General features: G+C 43.0%; 1 protein-coding gene across 4 annotated transcripts in view; it reads right to left on the reverse strand.

The window, feature by feature from the left end:
- Window positions 1-1,397: 1,397 nt before the first annotated feature.
- SH3RF1 (SH3 domain containing ring finger 1) overlaps window positions 1,398-23,184 on the reverse strand; it is a 211,066-nt gene continuing 189,279 nt past the window's right edge. For all 4 annotated transcript variants that reach the window (XM_077279482.1, XM_077279480.1, XM_077279483.1 and 1 more), the window contains 5 exons: window positions 16,241-16,411; window positions 13,420-13,688; window positions 6,827-7,161; window positions 3,639-3,970; window positions 1,398-1,860 (listed from right to left, as the gene is read on the reverse strand). In XM_077279482.1, the coding sequence (XP_077135597.1) occupies window positions 1,692-1,860; window positions 3,639-3,970; window positions 6,827-7,161; window positions 13,420-13,688; window positions 16,241-16,411 (1,276 nt within the window). In that variant the 3' untranslated portion in view covers window positions 1,398-1,691. The remainder of the gene's footprint in view (window positions 1,861-3,638; window positions 3,971-6,826; window positions 7,162-13,419; window positions 13,689-16,240; window positions 16,412-23,184) is intronic.

The following is a 23,184-nucleotide window of genomic DNA, read 5'->3' on the forward strand; positions in this document are numbered from 1 at the left end:
CTGTATACACTTTGTATCACATCTCCTCGTTGGCATTTGAGGGCTGATGGTGTGGCTGATATGGGTTGTTTGGAGTTCCTTGACCAGTATTACCTGGTCGGCAGCTGCAGGTGGTAGGCAATTACTTACTGCAAACTGACTGCTATACTTTTTCTCACTGCAGCGTGCCTAATAGGACACAACTTACTACCCTGTTGCAGCACCCTATATATATACCTTATGTCCAAACTTGGATCTATTTATGTAAACCACATTTGTATTTTGACCCTTACATGTTGACAAGGTGTACCGTATCTCATTTATCTTGGAATATCGCATTAACTATTCTATGCTGTTATATTACTACTTCATTGCTCACGGCTGTGCGCACAATGTGTGCACAATATTGATTTTATATTTGCACTGATTATTTAATAAAGTTTCTATCACTTTTTGTAAATTTTGGCATCTTTGACTCTATTTTCCTCCGTTCTGCCTCTCATTGTTTGAGTCGCCTTTTGCCTTATAATGCAATTTAGCATTAATATGCAACTATATGCATGAAAATAATTGGATTATAATTATGTTTTCGGGACTATTTGTACAAATAATTTGTAAGTTAGTGGAATAAAAAATAAGAAATGGTTTTATAATTGTTTTTCCTATTTGGTCAGGACTGTGGACAGTAACTGAATAAAGTGCTAGAGATTCCAGTCCTACAAGCATGGTCTGGTACAGCAAGTCTACGAGATTTTTTTTGCCATCCCTTACCTGCAGCTACCACTTTATAGATAGGTACAGACATACTGTATATTAAGGAATGTGTTGCCGATCAGGCATTGTCTTCTCTAACAGAACCTATTTCGGTAGTTGGAAGATGACCACCTATAGCCACATGTGTTGAGAACGGAAAAACTGCCAGCCTACATTGTCATCTCTATAACAATATTTGCAATCAAGCCATAGAAAACATGAAAAAATGCTGCTTCCTCTTGCTGCGTCACTCTTAGGAATGGTGCAGATATAAATTCACCAGAGCCATGACCATTAATAGTGCATTACAAAGACAATTTTTATTACTGAAAAAATCCTTAAGATCACAAACACTCTGCAAATTGTAAACAGACAATTACAGCTTTTACTCTGCTTCCCTCATGTCCGTCGTTACGAGTGTGACACTGCTATGCTACAAAATACACACACCCTACTCCACCATCAAAACTATCATTATTAAAACACAGGCTATCGTCAGTACCTAGGTCAGTCGGAGAGAAAAGAATCCAGCTTCTCTTTTCTGTGCCATTTCATAAATTAATAAATTGTTATATTTATCATTCAAAAGACTTTATCTATTAAAAAGAAAAAAAGGGATTTAAAATGTACAAAAACTGAAAAGAAGCAAATAAATTATTAGCTAACACCTTGTAAACATGGGTTTATTTGCTGTTAAGGTAAAAACAAAAAAAAAGTATAAACTTAACAGTACAAGGCACAAATGACATGGGCAAAAGAAAGTCTGGGGAAGTAAGAAACCAGTGGACACTTTCCAGGCCCTTCCAATGCACTTGCTCTTCAGCGCTCCACAGCGGTGCCACGAGTGCCACGTCCAGCGGCATTAGCGATTTCTACTTCGATAGGTTGAAGGTAAGTAGATCGTCTGCTCTGATGCTGCTTGGATATGTTTGTGCTCATTAACGGATACAGGTGAAGAATTAAATGTTCTCTACAAAGCTGCCGGGGAACAAACCAGTTTTGCCGTTCCGCTGTAGTGTGCCTTTAAACCAACCATCTTCACGTTTCTTGTGCACAAATACAATGTCCCCTTCCTTGAGTTCAAGCTCAGCCTCACTCTGCGGAGGATATGACACTACCACCCTGTATCTGTAAAAGAAAGAGGCTGTGATCTCACATAACAGAAGTTATAAATCAGAACCATCAGCTACATGATGAGCAGGAAGTTGTAGACGGAAAGAATTACATCTGGCGGGAGCTCCGAGGACTCTTATGGCTGCACATGTGGGCAAACGCATCACTCATGGAAGCTGCGGCTAAGGTCAGTGCAACATCTCGAGGAAAGGCGATTTCACCATGGATGATGGGGTAAGCTCATGGTGATGGCTTTACCATCTAAGGGGGGTTTTGGGAAACATCATTAGATATGTGCAAGACAGTGCTGTGATATAGGTAAACTGATCTACGAAAAAAATGCTAAGTATCATTCAAAATGACAGTAAAAAATTATCTTCTGGAGAACAGACTTCTCAAAAAAGGGCCAGTATATAAAAAAGCTAAGGGAATTGAAAACCGAGCACAGAAAAATGTGATCTAAATGAGGGTGGTCTTCACAAAGAGGTGGCGTTTTGAAGACATTTAAAGAGTAACCGTCGGTTAAATTTTTTCTTCACAAATCAATTAGACACATGAAAATAAGCAACTTTGTAATACATCTTCTAAGGGTACCGTCACACAGTGGCATTTTTATCGCTACGACGGCACGATTCGTGACGTTCTAGCGATATCGTTACGATCTCGCAGTGTCTGACACGCTACTGCGATCAGGCACCCAGCTGAGAATCGTACGTCGTAGCACATCGTTTGAAACTTTATTTCGTCGCTGGATCTCCCGCTGTCATCGCTGGATCGTTGTGTGTGACAGCGATCCAGCGATGCGTTCGCTGGTAACCAGGGTAAACATCGCGCTTAGTAACCCGATGTTTACCGTGGTTACCAGCGTAAAAGTAAAAAAAAAAACAAACCGTACATACTCACCATCTGCTTTCCGCTCTGACTGTCTGCCGGCCGGAAAGTGAGAGCAGATCACAGCGGTGACGTCGCCGCTGCGCTCTGCTCTCACTGTACGGCCGGATCTCAGTCAGAGCAGGAAGCAGACGGCAAGGGACCTGACGGACATCAGATGGTGAGTATGTACGTTTTTTTTTTTTTACTTTTACGCTGGTAACCACGGTAAACATCGGGTTACTAAGCGCGGCCCTGCGCTTAGTAACCCGATGTTTACCCTGGTTACCCGGGGACTTCGGCATCGCTCCAGCGCCGTGATTGCAACGTGTGACCGCAGTCTACGACGCTGGAGCGATAATCATACGACGCTGCGACGTCACGAATCGTGCCGTCGTAGCGATGTAAATGGTACTGTGTGACGGTACCCTAAGAGAGATTTGCTCCTTTCTCTGCCAGAATTGATGAGACATTATCACAATTCGCAATTCTGAGGTAAAATCTGTAGTCAGTGCAGACGGACTCTCCCATTACTGAGATAGGAGATGGCAGGCGCTACTGATAAGATTCTATGTAGGTGGGAACAGGAGGGACTAGAGACAGAGCTCCTCCTCCCGCCTACATGGAATCTGATCAGTATCAGCTGTAATCTCCTATCTCAGTGATGAGAACCTCTGCTTCACTAAATGGGAACCTCTCAATTCTGACGTTCTTCAGACCTTACCTCAGAATTGAGAAGTGTGATAATGACTGACCAATTCTGACAGAAAAAGAAGCAGATTCTTCTGATACGATATAATGCAAAGTTGCTTATTTTCATGTGTAGTATTCATTTCTGAAATACAAGTTACACCGATGGTTCCTCTTTACACTTACACATTAACTGAGTTTATTTCACTGTATTTTATTGCTGAGATGATTACCTTTCACAGACTACAGGTCGGGAATCGTTAAGTACAGGGCCCAGTGAGGAGCAAGGCTGTCTTGGTGGAGGTGCTATGGGAATGTTGGGATCCACCATACTTGTCTTGCGGTTCTCTTGTGTCATGGTGGAGGCTGATACAGTCTCACCCTCCACATTGCAGGCAGCTGCTCGACTGCTGGTACCGGTGACGTCAGGACCTACTGCTCCTTCCAGAGCAGCTTCTGAGACGGCTTGTTCCAGTTCTTGAGTTGGTGAATGAGGTGGAGATGCCCGGGTCTTTCTCTTAGTGGATGCACCAGACAATAACTTAAGTAACCCTTTTTTTTCCTTCTGCAACAAATCAGAACACACACACGTTACCGACCATTCAGCTCTTTTATCGTGGGTACTTTACTATTGGCAGCAAACAGGAACTGCTTCTATAATGGGTTTGTCCTATTAGAAACTACCGCTTTTAGATTGCAGCCACTTTCGAAAAAAAACAGTAGCTGTTTGTTCAACTCCCAGCAAACAAGTGACTTTGCTGGGCAAGGCTGAAGCTAGCCAGAGATTTGTAGAGATATTACATGGCGGCCATTCAGATAAATGGCCATACATTGTAATGCAATCCTCCTCTAGATTATTATAGGACATAGCAACTGGAGTGGTCTTTGTGAGATAACCCTTTTGCTAACAAAGCCTTAAAAAGGTTGGGGACTTTTTTTTACTTAAATACATGCAATTGGGGCTAAAAAAGAATTTTTGCTATTAAGTTTCATTAAAAATAAGGCACTGTTTGCTTTCTACAGCCTCTGGTTGCACTGTCCATTGGTGACTGCAGAATGGGTTATTTGGATAATCCATCAGTCGGCCTTTTCTGATAGTTTTTTTTTTCGGTTAAGTCCCTAACTGTAGGAAAGGTTGGTATGCATGCAAACTGGGAGCATGTTCACACTGGCCATTAAACAAGCAATGGTGTGACCGACCTTCCTTTGAGAAGGGCATAATGTTTATATAGCCTCAACGGTCCCTAATGAATGCCCATTTACTGGCTATCCATTCAGGACCTGGTCCTGCTCTGCCCTTATTCACATTGATGTCGCTTTGACACATGGTAAGGTTTTAATACTAGATATGGCCACCCCAATTGGGTACACCTTGGTGTTGGTGTGATGGCTTTTACATCTTTTTTATCAAAAATTGATTATTTTTTTTATGATAGGGAGTGTGTAACTCTGGCATCACTCTTGTTTCCTTCTCTCGGCTGATTTATGGCCACAGACCACATTAAAGTTGAAAGTGGAGGAAACAAAGGAGGCTGCAAAAGGCAAACGGTGCAGAAAAGTTTTATGAAATCCAGTTGCAAAAATTATTTTTAGCCACTAATACCCGAATGTAAGTGTCAACAAAATATCCCCCAAGGTTACCAACAAAACACAGCTCACATTCAATAAATTTCCAGACACAATTACTTTATGAGTCGAAACTTCCCTTTTGGAAGTGACTGTTCGTGCACAATTACCACTTTTGTTAAAAAAAAAAATCTATTTCTGCTAACAGGAAAAAGGTCATTTAAATTGTCAGAAAAGCTTTTCACAGCAGATACAAATCAGCAAGTTGTTTCTACACATGCTAACACGGGGCAAACATACAAATCAGCAACCTGCGTAGCTAAACACTAGGAAAGAGGGTCAGGACCAGTGTAACCTGACAGGTAAAATACGAGCCCATCCGGCGATGGTACACTCATTATAGTAACATTGAAGACAAGGCCCACCGCTGGACCGCCACTGGGCCCCTCTCTCACCTGTTTCCTTCCCTAACCTCAACTTACTTTATAGAAGTCATTTTATAGGTTTCCTAAATCTACAGAAAAACAAGGCTCATTATAGGTATCATAAAAGAGAAACCAATAAACTCAGCGATATATAAAATTATACATTAACAACAAAGACAAAAAAACAGAAAGATGACAGGATGATGGATGGATTAGACAGACACATTGATCGTAACACAGATGTCACATCTGGGGGAAGAAGACAGAAAATCCTACTTTCTATTGGTGTTTAAAAAGAAAAAAAGCATAATGAGACTGACTTTGGAGATTGAACCAGCAATTAATCCTCTTTACCATATTTGAGGTTGGAAATGTTCTTTCTCTAAGATGAGGAAAATTTCATATTGCAGATCAACTCCTGTTTACTTCAAGGAGTTGTCCACTACCGGCCCCAGAGTGCTGCATGAAGTAAGAAAAATATGTACGGTAGTTACCTCCCGGGCTGGCACCATTTCTTCTTTATGAGCCCAGCTTCCCCCACTGACATAAACATTGTTATGTGATCGGCTGCAGCCTTCATAACTGTTGTGAAAGGAAATCCGTCATATGGAATAGTGAAGGATGCAGCTGATCAGAGGCCGCTGATTGGCTAGATTGGTCACATGGACTGTTTTTGTTACGAGACCGGCGGGGAACACAGGGCTCAGAGTGGAGGAGCTGGTACAGGAGATAAGAATACATTTTTTTCTATTTTATGCAGGCCATTCATATGGGCTTGTCCAGTAGAGAATAACCCCTTTTAATATAAGCTGAGCTGTAGTGATCGGGCTCTGAACACCACACATCCCGCTGCCACTGGACCTGTAAGCAAATGACCATACTGGACAACCCCTATAAGATGACAGGGATGGCTAAAAATTCTTACTTGCTACAATTATATACCATTTGTGATATAGTTGTAATATTAGGAACTTACAAGACAATGATTTTCTATTGATTCTTGCATACTACAACAATACCAATTTCTTACTACTAGTTGTAGGTGTCTGATTTGAGAATGTATTGTTTGCCGAAGACTTGTCATCTAGCATCACACATAATTATATCTTACAGAGCTGAGACATCACTTCACCTCCTGTGTAATAGAGAGATTTTGTTAAACCTGGAACAGATAAATAATCTATGTATCTAATGCTAAAGACAATATGACCGCTCCTCCTGCACTGAGAGAATAAGTGGGTTCCTGTATAAAAAAAACAGCACAGACAAAAATGGAGCTTTTACCCACAGCGACTACCAAGCAGATCATATCTCATGAACTAATCTACACTAAAAAATAGACTCTGACTGGTTGCTAAATGTAACATCTCCATTTCACATCTGCAAAATTGTTCATACCCGATGACCATATTTTACTGTGCCGCACTCACCTTGTTGTCCTTTTCCTGCTTGTTGGTGGCGGAACTTGAAGGTGCATTATCGGGAGATGAAGAACATCCAGTGACCGCGGAGTTCGTTTTCCAGTTGCTATCTACCTCTAAGGAGGGGACACTGGTAATGGAAGGGGTAGCAGCCATTGGCACATTTGGTCTATTGAGATTCATCGCGGCATTGATGTAAGCAGCTGGACTGGAAAGCGGTGGCTGCATTGGCTGAGAGCTGCCTTGGTGGTTATTGATAGAAGATGCTGGGATAAGGCAAGATGGGTTCTGCGCTTGCATGGGGGTAACTGCAGCAGTCGGACGCTCCTGACCATGAGCAGCGGCTGGAAGGAACCAGTGAAAGAAATAAGTCACAAAGAGGTGTCATCGAGAAGCTCTGGAGAGGAACATGAGCTCACACAAAATAGGGCAATACCGTCTGGTAAAAGATAGGTATAAGCAATGGTAGCACTCACCTAAAGGTGTTGTGTGCAGGCACAACACCTATAAAAGAGTGGAAAGCCGCTATTGCTTTCCCGTCGCTATAGGAAAAGTTTCTTCCAGATGTATAATGCCAAAAATGGAAGTTGGCGCGTTTAAGTGGGCTGCACTGTGTGAATGGAAAGCCTTGGGATACCAATGCGTTTCTTCACCGGACCAGAGCCATTCTCAAGGTAAAAAACCAAGTGATGTGAGAAAGGCGCCGGTCTGGTGCAGAAACGTGTTAGTATTAATAAAAACTGTTGGGAATCCCAAGGCTTTTTATTCCCGTGGCGCAGCCCATTTAAATGTGCCAACTTCCATTTTTGGCACAAAGATGTGTCATGGCAGATAATGGACTAGGGAACGGTTTTCACTTCACAGGTGTGCCCTGTCAGGTTTAATAAGTGGGATTTCTTGCCTTATAAATGGGGTTGGGACCATCAGTTGTGTTGAGCAGAAGTCTGGTGGATACACAGCTGATAGTCCTACTGAATAGACTGTTAGAACTTGTATTATGGCAAGAAAAAAGCAGCTAAGTAAAGAAAAACAAGTGGCCATCATTACTTTAAGAAATAAAGGTCAGTCAGTCCGAAAAATTTAGAAAATTTTGAAAGTGTCCCCAAGTGCAGTGGCAAAAACCATCAAGCGCTACAAAGAAACTGGCTCACATGAGGACCGCCCCAGGAAAGGAAGACCAAGAGTCACCTCTGCTTCTGAGGATAAGTTTATGCGAGTCACCAGCCTCAGAAATCACAGGTTAACAGCAGCTCAGATTAGAGACCAGGTCAATGCCACACAGAGTTCTAGCAGCAGACACATTTCTACAACAACTGTTAGGGCTCCTTTCCACTTGCGAGATAAACGTCCGTGTCTCGCATGTGAAAACCAAGCTCTGGCGCTGGCACTTGGGAGCGGAGCGTGCGGCTACATGTGTTGCTATGCAGCCGCACCCTCCGCTCCCAAGTGCTGGCGCCAGAGCTTGGTTTTCACATGCGAGACACGGATGTTTATCTCGCAAGTGGAAAGGAGCCCTTAAGGAGTTTTGTGCAGCAGGCCTTCATGGTAAAATAGCTGCTAGGAAACCACTGCTAAGGACAGGCAACAAGCAGAAGAGACTTGTTTGGGCTAAACAACACAAGGAATGGACATTAGACCAGTTGAAATCTATGCTTTGGTCTGATGAGTCCAAATTTGAGATCTTTGGTTCCAACCACCGTGTCTTTGTGCGATGCAGAAAAGGTGAACGGATGGACTCTACTTGCCTGGTTCCCACCGTGAAGCATGGAAGAGGAGGTGTGATGGTGTGGGGGTGCTTTGCTGGTGACACTGTTGGGGATTTATTCAAAATTGAAGGTATACTGATCCAGCATGGCTACCACAGCATCTTGCAGCGGCATGCTATTCCATCCGGTTTGAGTTTAGTTGGACCATCATTTATTTTTCAACAGGACAATGACCCCAAACACACCTCCAGGCTGTGTAAGGGCTATTTGACCAAGAAGGAGAGTGATGGGGTGCTACGCCAGATGACCTGGCCTCCACAGTCACAAGACATGAACCCAATCGAGATGGTTTGGGGTGAGCTGGACCGCAGAGTGAAGGCAAAAGGGCCAACAAGTGCTAAGCATCTCTGGGAACTCCTTCAAAATTGTTGGAAGACCATTCCCAGTGACTACCTCTCGAAGCTCATCAAGAGAATTCCAAGAGTTTGCAAAGCAGTCATCAAAGCAAAAGGTGGTTACTTTGAAGAACCTAGAATATAAGACATAATTTCAGTTGTTTCACACTTTTTTGTATATAATTCCACATGTGTTAATTCATAGTTTTGATGCCTTCAGTGTGAATGTACAATTTTCATTGTCATGAAAATACAGAAAAATCTTTAAATGAGAAGGTGTGTCCAAACGTTTGGTCTGTAGTATACTACTTATACAAGAGTCACTCCTTGTAAAAGCAATACAGGTGAATTAAGGGGAAAGAAATCTACCAACCACCTACAGAAAGAGCAGATAGCTAGCCTGAAGGGACTAAGTAAGAGGCAGAAATGAATTTTAAAGTGGTTGACCTCTTTATGGATTGCTAGTAGAAATAAGCATCAGACAAGTGCCAGGCATGCAGGCAACATGCTGCCATAGGTGAAAGTAGCCATCGCCTTACACCAAGCCATTGTCTGCACTAGCGCAGGTTCTGGGCATTCAGAGAAGCGGCACATGGCCTGAGTGTTTCCATAGACGTATGCGGCTTATTTATAAATTACTGTGGAGTAAAAAGGGAAAAAGATTGGTAAGTAAGGTATAATTAATATCACCCACCACCTAGAGGGGTCATTTATTGCTGCTTTCCATGAAGGTAGCGTGCGATTACCAATGGATAAGTCACATGCCCCTCTATCAGCAGCCATGTTCAGGATGGGAGAGGTGAAGTTTCAGTAAGGTAATAAGGAAACAGCAGGGAACTTCCATAAAGGCTGTAAGTAAATGTTCCTTATATGCCTTTTTACCCATATTATTGAAAATTATCCATAAATCTATACAGTAAAAGACACAGACTGGAAGTTGTCGAAATGTTTTCGGCATGGCTTCCATTGCTCTGTTAAAAGGGTAATCTGTCTCTATTCATTTCCGCGTCGAGACATGCATGGGGCAAGGGACGGTGCATCTACAGATATCGGCTGGTTCACGTGTGAGAGCGGTCGGCATCACAAATGTGTCCTATTCTCATTACAATAGCACAAGTGTGTTATATGTGCCACTCGCACGATGAGACCGATATCTGTAGGTGTGATCTCACCGATCCTGCTCTCCTCTTGAGGGAGAAGTGAGCAGAGACAGATTACACCATGCAGACCAGAAGCAATCGCATGGTCTGTCCTCTTTTTTTGGACAGGCGGTTATAATCAGCAGGAGCTTGCAAGAGCGGTTCCTCCTATTTGTGCTCTCGGCTCATAGACTTATATGTGGAAGGTCAGTTTTTTTAGGTCCTTTGACTTGGTGTTGGTGCTGTGTGACAGCCATTGTTGCTGTGCCTGTGTGGTGGGGTGGCCTGGTGTCATGGGTGCTCAGCCTCGCATCATGGGTGCTGTTGGGCACCAGGTCGCTCGCCCTGCTGGTGCCCTTTCCCTTTAGTGGTGGTTGCTGCACCTTTTAGGTCAGGGACTCACTAAGAGGTTCACCGTGACGTGGTAGTGTGCTTCATCCAGTCTGATCAGGATATTAAACGAAGAACCTCGTGTCCAGTTTTGTACATTTGTGCCTTGCTGCAGTAGATCAAGGTGTGGTTTTTAGATGTGTGATCCATGAGTTTTTCTGCGGCTGTGACAGAAGCAATGATGCTAGTTTGGTTTGCGTCCTCCAGATCAGCTGGGAATGTGGTTAGCAGAGCTGCTTATCGGCATTTAGGTCCAGAGAATGAATCCAGAAAGTTAGAGAATGAATCCAGAAAGTTAGATTCTGAGCTCTAGCTGGGGCAGGAATACAAGTGAATGTGACAATCTCCGTGCAGAGCTGTGGAATATGTTGGTGCTATACAAGCAATGGGAATGTATTATTGTAGAGGGCTCACTGAAGGTACACCTACACTCTCCCCCTCTCAGCGTTCCACACTGCAGAAGGCTTATTATGTTGTGTATGTGACGTGATCTGCTCTGCTGGTTACTACCTAATGCGCGCCGTTAGTGGGATCCATGCGGCTCCACTGCACCGCACCATCAGCAGCCGCCTAATCTAATTACACTTGTTTTTACAGGGCAGCGCCAGGAATGCCAGCACTTGTTTTCTTTTTTATTATTAGAGCCTAAGCTTCAGGTCAACCTGGGCAGAAGGAGTCGGTCTTATAAATTTAAATGACCATATGAGAAAATAACAATGTTTTCTTAGCTTTGTTTTATTGCACCTCGCTGCTGCCTTTATTCTCGCCCTTAGCTGAATAACCGTCCATATACTCAATATTCAGCGGAACAGTAAAACCTGATACTTTATTCACCCTTTGACTGAACTCACAAAGATTTTACAGAGCGAAAATATGTATATTTCCCATTTCATCAATTTGTCCTATGGAGCTTAATAAAGAGATCTGTAAATGACGTGCCCAGGAACAGATGTGCAGCGCAGCATTCTCCTACGTCTAACGCTCCCTTTCCCGTTGTAAAACAGATTTGACAATTTCACTTTGGGTAATGTGTTTTCTCGATGGCGCAGACATTTCTACCAATGACCATAAAGAGACTTCTCGGTTTTCAGAGGAAAATTAAAGAGGAGAAAAAAGGAAAGCAAAATCCAATCAATAACCCCATAACAGTGTTTAGAGGCAATATTAAAGCATGTGGATCCAGCACTTCGGGCTCTCATTGCCTCTTAAGCAAATAACTTTAATTCTTTTACTCATACTCAAAGTTAGGATAACAGCAGGCAGTAAGGAGGCAGCGCAGCCAGCCAATGTACAGCCGCACAAGTGAAATAATAGAGCCGGTATTACAGTTCTGTGCAGCCAGACTTGTATTTAGGTCCACACTGTATTAGTGCTCTCCATCACTACATTATGCGACAGCTGCAGTTTCTCCTATGCACATACATATCCATGTCAAAATATGGCGGCATACTTCATAAAAATGTAGCAGACGGGCAGACACAAAATGGCAACTTGTTCACTAAATCCTCAAGCAGTAATGTAGTGTAAAATTCATACATCCACTCTGTATTCCGCCTGCGCCTGTTTCCATTTGACTCATTTTCTTAGGAGGTGATGGTCAGATTTATTTTTTTCTAGTATACATTTGGGGGTAGTGACTGTCCCCATATTTGACTGAGTCCTCCCCCCATCTTTCTAGGGCTAAGGTCACACGTCCGGTTTTCTCTCATCAGTCAGATTATACTAATCTATAATTAGTGTGTCCTCAGAGTTTGATTAGAGTGTGATCCCATTTTTTGTGAAGAATTGAAAAAAATCTCGATCTTCTCCATCCAGTCTGTCAGTGAAAATGTCATCTGGTGCAGTCTGATTTCTCCACAGACCCATTGACATGAATGGGCGAGTGCCATCGGATTAGAGGAGGCAATTCATGCATGCTGTGATTTTTTTTCCTTGGACCAACTCGATCAAAGGAAAATATCAGACATGTGCACAGCTCCATAGTCTAACATGGGGACGAGTGCTACTCATCAAAATGACAGATAGCAAGCGTCCAATTATTATGGTCGTGAGCAAGAGCTCTAAGGGTAAGTACTCAACCAGGTCCGCCCTGAAAACCCACCAGAAATAGTGCTCAGAAAATGTTAAGAAGAATAAACATAAGAATTTCTATGTCAAAAAGACTTGTGAATATTTTCAGGCTTTTGAACGTCTTTTAACAGCTTCAGGCTTCACAATACTGTGCATGTCGTGTCCCTTTGATGTGAGCTCCGGCACTGAGCCCACATCTTTGCCGGCACATGTCAGCTGTTTTGACTGTATTTTAACTGTATTTTGGGGTCTGACAAAATATAGATCTGTCTTCGGTTACCATTTTAGGCCCCCTTCACACATCCGTTTTTTGTGTTTGTATGCGGACCATTTTTAAAGACCACAAATACGGACATACGCAGACCCATTGTATTCAATGGTGGTGTACACGTCAGGTTTTTCACTCACCACTCACGAAATGGGTTCAGCACACATGCACACTAATGACACACAGATAACGTCCGTGTGCCATCAGTATAACACGTACCTGCGCCTGGGAAAAAGCAATACAGTTATTGCTGTTATCAGGCCCCGGGTTGCCTGATCTGCCTGCGATCAGCGAGACCAGGCGATGCTGATAAAGTGTATATGTGTGTGTATATCATGTATTAAATAAATCAATATTTTAAAAAAACATTGTGGGGTCCTCCTTTATTTCCTAACCAGCTGAGGGAAAGCAGACAGCTGGGGACTGATGTTAACTTTCTGGAAAGCGACCAAACTGCAGAAAATCTCAAGCACGTATTACACATATAACACAGACATAAAATGCAGTGAGTGAATGTAAGTAAGCATTCAAGTTTCACTTCCAATTTATTTCAATAAGGAAAAAGTAGGTATATTCTACATATTCATTGTATGATGAAGTTATGCAACTTTCATATTATGTCTTTAGGTCCTACCTGTGCGGGCAGCATTGCGGGCCTGGTTCACAGTCATTTGGCCACTCATGTGAATGAGGACCTTGGACTGTGGGCTGGTTTGGATATGTCCTCCTGGAACAGTTGGGGAGACGCCATTTGCATTCACTGTTTTGCTAAAGTCCACACCATTTCCCTGTAGCTTCTGGCAGGGTACTCCGCTAGAGCACGGTGCCACCATGTTGACCATCTGGGTGCCCGCTCCTGACGTTGCCATGGCCACTTTAGCCTGTGAGCCAGTGGTTAATGCCCTAAACAAGTAACATTTGGGAGTTAATAAATCTATCTTCTACGGTCTGTGTTGTAATCCCTGAATATTAATATGTGTACTTTGAAGTCACCATACAAAATAGAAAAGATTTTCATTATTATATACTGTATAAATGTTGTTTATAAAGAGCATAACCAAAAAAAAATCTAAATCAATAAAGTGTCCTGACAACATAATAAACCTATACAGTTAGATAACAAATGTATTCTGTCATTGCTATAAACATTGTTTTCCTCCATCACAATGATTTAGGTTAGCAGTTCATGGTTTGGGTGCATTTCCTACAGCAAAATGAATAATTCAATCAAATATGTTACACGGAGAAACACAACGGCACTAAAACATTAATAGAATTGCAAATGAATGAAAAGAAGAGTAAAATTTGGGGAATCAATCTATTGATATTCAAGATGTGCACAGCACATACGTAGATGTAGAATACAGATCACCGAGTCTTACAGTACTGGATCCTAACCACATGGCTGTAGAATACAGATCACCGAGCCTTACAATACTGGATCCTAACCATATGGCTGTAGAATACAGATCACCGAGCCTTACAATACTGGATCCTAACCATATGGCTGTAGAATACAGATCACCGAGCCTTACAATACTGGATCCTAACCATATGGCTGTAGAATACAGATCACCGAGCCTTACAATACTGGATCCTAACCACATGGCTGTAGAATACAGATCACCGAGCCTTACAATACTGGATCCTAACCATATGGCTGTAGAATACAGATCACCGAGCCTTACAATACTGGATCCTAACCATATGGCTGTAGAATACAGATCACCAAGCCTTACAGTACTGGATCCTAACCACATGGCTGTAGAATACAGATCACCAAGCCTTACAGTACTGGATCCTAACCACATGGCTGTAGCAGATCACCAAGCTTTACAGTACTGGATCCCAACCACATGGCTGTAGAATACAGATTAACGAGCCTTACAGTACTGGATCCTAACCACATGGCTGTAGAATACAGATCACCGAGCCTTACAATACTGGATCCTAACCATATGGCTGTAGAATACAGATACCCAAGCCTTACAGTACTGGATCCTAACCGCATGGCTGTAGCAGATCACCAAGCCTTACAGTACTGGATCCTAACCACATGGCTGTAGAATACAGATTACCTAGCCTTACAGTACTGGATCCTAACCACATGGCTGTAGAATACAGATTACAGAGCCTTACAGTACTGGATCCTAACCACATGGCTGTAGAATACAGATCACCGAGCCTTACAATACTAGATCCTAACCATATGGCTGTAGAATACAGATCATTGAGCCTTACAATACTGGATCGTAACCACATGGCTGTAGAATACAGATCACCGAGCCTTACAATACTGGATCCTAACCATATGGCTGTAGAATACAGATCACCAAGCCTTACAATACTGGATCCTAACCATATGGCTGTAGAATACAGATCACCAAGCCTAACAGTACTTGATCCTAACCACATGGCTGTAGAATACAGATCACCAAGCCTTACAGTACTGGATCCTAACCACATGGCTGTAGCAGATCACCAAGCCTTACGGTACTGGATCCTAACCACATGGCTGTAGAATACAGATTACCGAGCCTTACAGTACTGGATCCTAACCACATGGCTGTAGAATACAGATCACCGAGCCTTACAATACTGGATCCTAACCATATGGCTGTAGAATACAGATACCCAAGCCTTACAGTACTGGATCCTAACCACATGGCTGTAGCAGATCACCAAGCCTTACAGTACTGGATCCTAACCACATGACTGTAGAATACAGATTACCTAGCCTTACAGTACTGGATCCTAACCACATGGCTGTAGAATACAGATTACAGAGCCTTACAGTACTGGATCCTAACCACATTGCTGTAGAATACAGATCACCGAGCCTTACAATACTAGATCCTAACCATATGACTGTAGAATACAGATCACCGAGCCTTACAGTGTACTGGATCCTAACCACATGGCTGTAGCAGATCACAAAGCCTTACAGTACTGGATCCTAACCACATGGCTGTAGAATACAGATCACCGAGTCTTACAGTACTGGATCCTAACAAATGGTTATAGAATACAGATCATTGAGCCTTACAGTACAGGATCCTAACCACATGGCTAAAGCCTGTATATCCTCCTGGCTAATTAGCACTACACTGCATACATCTACAGAAAGCAGATTAGATGCTTCACCCACTGTTCACAGGAAAAATTGGTACTCAACCTACATTTTTCACATCTGTTACAATATTGCATGACGTTTTTCTTTTCTTTCTATTATGCGGTCATGCTAGTTCATTAAATTATTTTCTTGATACACATAAAAATTGTAATGTTTGTTCATAGATTGTGAGCCCTCGCGGGCAGGGTCCTCTCTCCTCCTGTACCAGTTATGACTTGTATTGTTTAAGATTATTGTACTTGTTTTTATCATGTATACCCCTCCTCACATGTAAAGCGCCATGGAATAAATGGTGCTATAATAAATAATAATAATAATTTACCGTGTAACAGGTGCTACATAGTTCCCAGGGAATACTCCAATTTTACTTGTGTGCATGGATGTTCCCTTAAACCAGCCGTCCTGACAGCGCTCAAACACTAAAAACATTTCACCCTTTCGCAGCTCCAGCTCATCCTCCTTGCGCGGGAGATAGGGATAGATAGCGACATACCTGAGAAAAGACATTTTAGCATATAGTTAGTGGAAGTGGAAAAAAGATGTGATGGAATGGAATCAGTATGAGTAAACACTTTATACATTTGCTATCCCCCTACTGGTCTTGAAGTCCCCCAGTGAAGTTTTCTTTTCACTAAACCTGTCTATAGGTGTGTGACATATTTTTTCACTAACTCAGGAGACATAGACTATTGTTCATATGAGTCTGAACGTTGGCTCTTGAATTAATGTGTTTTTCTTTTGTGTGTCTTTTGTGTGTCATGAGACATAGGCCATTGGTCAAATGAGCCTAAATGTTGACTGTTTAATTGATTATTGTGCTACTATCCTTGGAGGACAGGAATGTGGGGTCATTGAATAATTGAGATATGCTAGCATGCTAATTACCCATTGTATAAGTCCATGCAGCTTGCTGACCTGTAAACAGGGAAGAACAAACTATGCAGATTGATTAAATACTCAAACAATGAGAGTCTATCTCATCCCACCTTCCCCCTGACCTGTGGATGATGGCGTAAAGGACAGTTGTGACCTATAAAAGGGGATCTGCCTCTGTTCTAAGAGACAATCTACAGCACCAGCTTAACCCCTTTCCAACATCGGGAGTAACAGTACGCCGATGTCGGACTCCCTCCCTTTGATGTGGGCTCAGACGGTGAGCCCACATCTTTCCCAGCACATGTCAGCTGTTTTGAACAGCTGACATGTGCCCTGAACAGCCTCGGTTGGAATCGTGATCCACCAGAGGCTATTAACCCGTTAAATGGGGCTGTTAAACTCTGATATTTAGCATGCACTTCTGGTAATCGCACTGGAAATCTGCTCATCGGTGACAGCATGTCACCGATGGGCTGGTATGACAACCAGCGGTCTCCTGCAGACCTCTATGGTGGTCACTGCCGGATTGCTATGAGCAGATCGGATCGGATTATGGCAGCTTCTAGTCTACCATGGAGACTATTAAAGCATGCCAAAAGTAAAATAAAAATGTTTTTAAAAATATTAAAAAAAATAAAAAAATAAAAGTTCAAATCACACCCTTTTCGCCCCATTCAAAATAAAACCATAAAAAAAAAAATCAAACATACACATATTTGGTATCGCCGCTTTCAGAATCGCTTGATCTAAAAAACAACTGTAGTATTGCACTTTTTTGGCAATTTCACCACAATTTGATTTTTTTTCCAGTTTTCCAGCACACATTATGTGAAAACCAATGGTGTCGTTCAAAAGTACAACTCGTCCCGCAAAAAACAAGCCCTCACATGGCCATTTTGATTAAAAAATAAAAAAAATTATGGCTCTGGGAAGAAGGGGAGCAAATAACGAAAATGCAAAAAACGAAAATACCTCAGTGGGTTAGGGGGCCAAGGGGGTTAAGGGACCACGGACCTAGCTGGAGGAATACAGATTTGCTCCACTGACCATCACTGAACCCTCAAACACATTTGGGGAATCCAGGTTGGGACAATCAAGTCACCTGACCACATACTTCACTGTACACGGACAGCTTCCTAAGCTTGTCCTTACCTCTTCTTTGTGGGTGCCCACTATTAGTGGGTGCCACTTCTGGGGGTACTCAGCCCTGGAATCCCTGAAATTGTAGATGCTCTAATCCGTGCGAGCCAGTGGAAGGATGGGACTCTGTAATTTGCACCATCTTTGGTATTTGCTGGGACTGTTCTTGTCTGTTAGTGGTTCAATAAATTATTGCCACACTGTTTTACCCTCACCCTGTGTTCTCACCGCGGGAAAGGAGTGAGGGCGTTCAGTGGGATGAGCCCTGGTCCATGCTGTCTTTGTTAAGACAGCCAAGCAAGCGGATGAGAGCACCCACTGACCCTCGTGTCTCCACAAGTTGTATCTATTGTAGTATGTGTATATTAATATACTCACCTACTGAAGCCTTCTCCAGGATCCAGAGCTGTTCTGCTCCTCTTCTCAGTGCTGTCACAGATCTGCAGACTCTAAGGGTCACACAGAGCGCAGTGAAATGGCTTTTCCATTGTAAGTCTACGGAGCATCAGAACAAGGCTCCATAGGCTTACATTGCAAAATAGACTTCTGGCTCATACATGGGCACAATGTGACCTGGAGAGTCTGAAAAGCAGCAAGATCACTCAGAAGAGGAGCAGAGCAGTGCACATTGCATTATATAAGCAATTACACAGATTTAGTATAAAAAAAATTCAAAGGAGGGCATCTTTATGAAGTAAAAAAAAACACAGGTCCTGATTCATTAAAGTGCTTTTCTAAGAAATCTGTCATACAACACTTTTTTTAATAATTTGCAAAATTTTTGTGCAAAAGGTTCAAGGTTGTGCAAAAATTTGACAACTTTTGATGTCCTTACACCAGTTTCGCCCAGCTCAGCCAAAATGGGCAGAGCTGGGGAGTGACCACACAATTTATGCCTTTATGCAGTGTGCCTCCCATCAGTAATCTTACAAAGACTCGAGTAGGATTTGTGGAGGAGCACGCCACTTTTACGCACGTCGGATTCATATATGCATATACAATATTTCTACTATATATATATATATACACCTGTAGTATGGTATAGCACTAAAGCACTGCCATGCTGAATTCAGTTACACAAGCTTCAGATGTTTTTTCCAAACTTATACTGATTGAGAGGTTTCTTGCACAGAGCGTCTTGCTTCAGCAGCCTTGTAGGAAAGAAGGTGATCACTCGGGAGTATCTTTACTTGGCTAACAAAACAATGACACTGTACATTTAAGAAGGCAAAAGCAAAGCTTCTTGGGCCATTGCCACAATTTTCTTAATCAGGGAAAGAAAATAACTGGCTGCTACCCTGCTCCTGCCATGCACATAATAAATGGTTTATTTTGATCATTCTTCAAAGAGCCCATCAGATCTCTCTTTCCTGAGTGTAACGTGGGGGGAGTATGTTATTGGGGTTACTATAGTCATTCCATCGCTATTACATGTATATGACATTGAATATGTATCCTCTTGCTTTATATAGCCTAACAGGAGAGTAATCCTATGCCAAAATGAGCGGCACTGAGGATGTTATAGCGTGATTATCACAGCATGGTACAAAGTCACCCGAACCTAGATCCTTGAGCACTATTAAATATAAAAAAGCTAAAAAAGGCCAATGCGCCATGTGTATACTGTGAAATCAGATCTTTATTAGTTCGTGATATTTCAGTTCTAAAGAGCAACATGCAGTGAAACCTCCCCAAAGACCACCCCTTTGAGAAGAGTTCCCACTCAAACAGACAGATTCCCAGTTTTACCAAATATTATGCGAACATCCTACCTCCCCCCAACAAAGACCACTTGTCAATGTTGGGAGATCGCTTACAGGATTCATTTTTTCAGACAGCTGGGTCTTTAAGCCGTGGTTAGCACTGCAGCCTTGCAGCGCTGGGGTCCTGGGTTCTAATCCCACCCAGGACAACATCTGCAAAGAGTTTGTATGTTCTCTTCGTGTTTGCGTGGGTTTCCTCCGGGTTCTCCGGTTTCCTCCCACATTCCAAAGACATACTGATAGGGAATCTAGATTGTGAGCCCCATCGGGGACAGCGATGATGATCTGTGCAAACTATAAAGCGCTGCGGAATATGTTAGCGCTATATAAAAATAAAGATTATTAATTATTTAAGCCAAAGTTTTTCCACAGAAATCACACCAAGGCAGTATACCAAGATCCAGAGGTTCCAATATTCTCACATCACTCCACTACACTGTTGCATCCAGCCTCAAGCACCTCCTCTGACAGGTAGCATCATTCGGTCTCCAGCTTACGATTGTGAATTTATCTCCAAACCCCCTAGGACAGAATATGCACATTCAGATCTGCTCTTTTGTGCGTGGCTACTCACACAATTCACCATCTGGAGACCTGCTCTTCATATTTGTTTGCTAGACCTGGTGCAAATGCACCAAGCTCGCAGGCAGCCGTGAGCCACACATCATGGGACCGCGAGCCACCAGTTGGGGATCCTTGTCCTATACTACTGTGTTTTGCTAGTTTGCACATGAATGTATTTCACTTTCCTTCCTAATTACTGTGAAGTTAAAAAATCCCTCCCCACAAAATGTTATAGCACTGTGTACTTACAATTGCTCATTTTGCCTTTCTGCTGTATGTAGAAACAGGAAGTTTCTTGTCCCAGCATTTCTCATTCCCCCATCTTCAACTCCTGTCCCACCTGCTCCCTTCTCCCCCTGCCATACACTTTTAAAGTGATTATGACTCATACAGGGAAAATTAATCTCCTGCTTCTACATAGAGCTTAGAAGGATTCAGCTAGTCAGTTTTTAATCATGTGATGTCATAGACCTAATGGAAAAGAGAAGAGTTAGATGGGTAGAAAGGCAAAACGAGCAATTGTAAGAACGCAGTGCCATATAATATGATGATTGCAATATATTTAAAGGATACAAATTTTGATGGAAATGCTACTTTAATAATGTTAATTAAAAATAAATATATAGATAATATATAAATATTCTACACTCAATAAAAAAAATAAAACAAAACAGGATGTCCAGGTAACTAACTGTAGTCTAACGTGATGATCCATGGGAAAAAAATCACTCCATGAGGCAGATACTAATTGTCCCATATTAGGTGAAAAATTTCTCCTGGACTCAACATACGACAATCAGACTATTTCCCTGGATCAACGTCCCATCACAGAATCTGGTGCCCATAACCTGTAATTTACTTTTCAAGAAAGATGTCCCGGCCCTCATTGTACTATTGTAATTAATCAACCATTACAACATCATGAGGCAGAGAGTTCTTTACAGTAAAGTACAGTCTCTGCGTCTGTGGGGAAGATTTAACCTTCTTTCCTCTGGCCGGAACAGATACCCCCTAACTTGCAATTTTAGGTATATTCAGGAGCAATTCTTTGAATGGGACATCCCCTTAAATAACAGTTAGACCTTGGCTTCAAGCAGCAAACTTATTTAATGAATATGTATCTAATTTCCAGACTCAAGTCGGCATTATTTGCATCCTTCTGTAGGCAGGGCCGGCGTTAGGGGCAGGCAGACCAGGCAGCTGCCTAGGGCCCCGCTCCTCGGAGCCCCCAGTCAGTGGCATGCCGCTTATAGCAGCCGCTATGGGGTCCGGTGTTGCCCCCTCCCCCGCATTCAACTTATCGGTATCACACATGCTGATATAGTTGAAAGCAGTGATGGAGGAGAGAGCATCTGATGACGCTCCCTCTCCCATCACTCCCACTCTGCCTCTGACTCAGCATGTGCCAGCAGGGGAGCGGAGACTCACTGTAGAAGCCAGAGCAGGGGGGAATGAGGCGGAGAGGTAAGCATTGTGTGTGTGTATATGCATTGTAGTGTGTGTGTGCCTGCTGCACTATACTTTGTGTGGGGGACTGCACTATATTGTGTATGTGGGGGGCTACACTATAGTGTGGGTGGGGACTGCACTATACTGTGTGTGTGGGGGACTTAACTATACTGTGCGTGTGGGGGCTGCATTATACTGTGAGTGGAGAGGACTGCATTATACTGTGTGTGGGGGGCTGCATTATACTGTGTATGTTTGTGGGGGGCTGCATTATAATATGTGTGTGGGGGCTGCATTATAAGGTTTGGTGTGGGGGGCTGCACTATCATGTGTATGTGGGGGCTGCACTTTACTGTGTGTGGGGGCTGCACTACACTGTGTTTGGGGGGACTGCACTATACTGTGTGTGGGGACTGCATTATACTGTGAGTGGAAGGGGCTGCATTATACTGTGTGTGAGTGGAGGGCTGCATTATACTGTGTGTGAGTGGAGGGCTGTATTATACTGTGTGTGCAGGGGGCTGCACTATAATGTCTTTCTGGGGGGGCTGCATTATACTGTGTGTGTGGGGCTGCATTATACTCTGAATGGGCTGCAATACACTCTGAAGGGGCTGCATTATACTATGTGTGTGTCTGGGTGGCTGCATTATACTGAGGGGGCTGCAGTATACTCTGAGGGGCTATATTAAACTCTAAGGGGGCTGCTTCATACTCTGAGGGAGCTGCATTATACAGTGTGTGTGGGGCTGCAGTATACTCTGAGGGGGCTGCATTATACTGTGTTTGTAGGGGGGCTGCATTGTACTGTGTGTGTGGGGGCGCATTATACTCTCAGGGAGCTGCATTATACTATGTGTGTGGGGCTGCATTATACTCTGAGGGGGCTGCATTATACTCTGAGGGGTCTACATTATACTCTGAAGGGGCTGCATTATACTGTATATGTGGGGGCTGCATTATACTCTGAGGGGACTACATTATACTCTAAAAGGGGATTACATTATACTGTGAGGGGGCTGCATTATACTCTGTGAGGGGGGACTGCATTATACTCTGTGAGGGGGCTGCATTATACTCTATGAGGGGTGCTGAATTATGCTCTGAGGGGGCTGCATTATACTCTGTGAGGGGGCTGCAGTATACTCTGTGGGGGCTGCATTATACTCTATGAGGGGTGCTGCATTATACTCTATGAGGGGAGTACATTATACTATATGGGACCTGCATTATACTGTATCGAGGACTATCTGTACCCATCAATCTTCCTCAACCGGTGTAAAGAGGCCGGGAAACAAGTGTTGAAGGACTTCAATATTGTCTATCGCGCTTGTTTAGCGGCCTGAACTCAGCAAAGGTAAATACAACAGAAATGTTTCTGTGTAATGGTGCAATATGTGACCATTTGGGGTCCCACTTTAAACTTTTGCCCAGGGCCCCATTTTGTCTAAAACCAGCCCTGTCTGTAGGACAT

This window comes from Ranitomeya variabilis, chromosome 1 (assembly GCF_051348905.1).
Source record: "Ranitomeya variabilis isolate aRanVar5 chromosome 1, aRanVar5.hap1, whole genome shotgun sequence".
NCBI lineage: Eukaryota > Metazoa > Chordata > Amphibia > Anura > Dendrobatidae > Ranitomeya > Ranitomeya variabilis.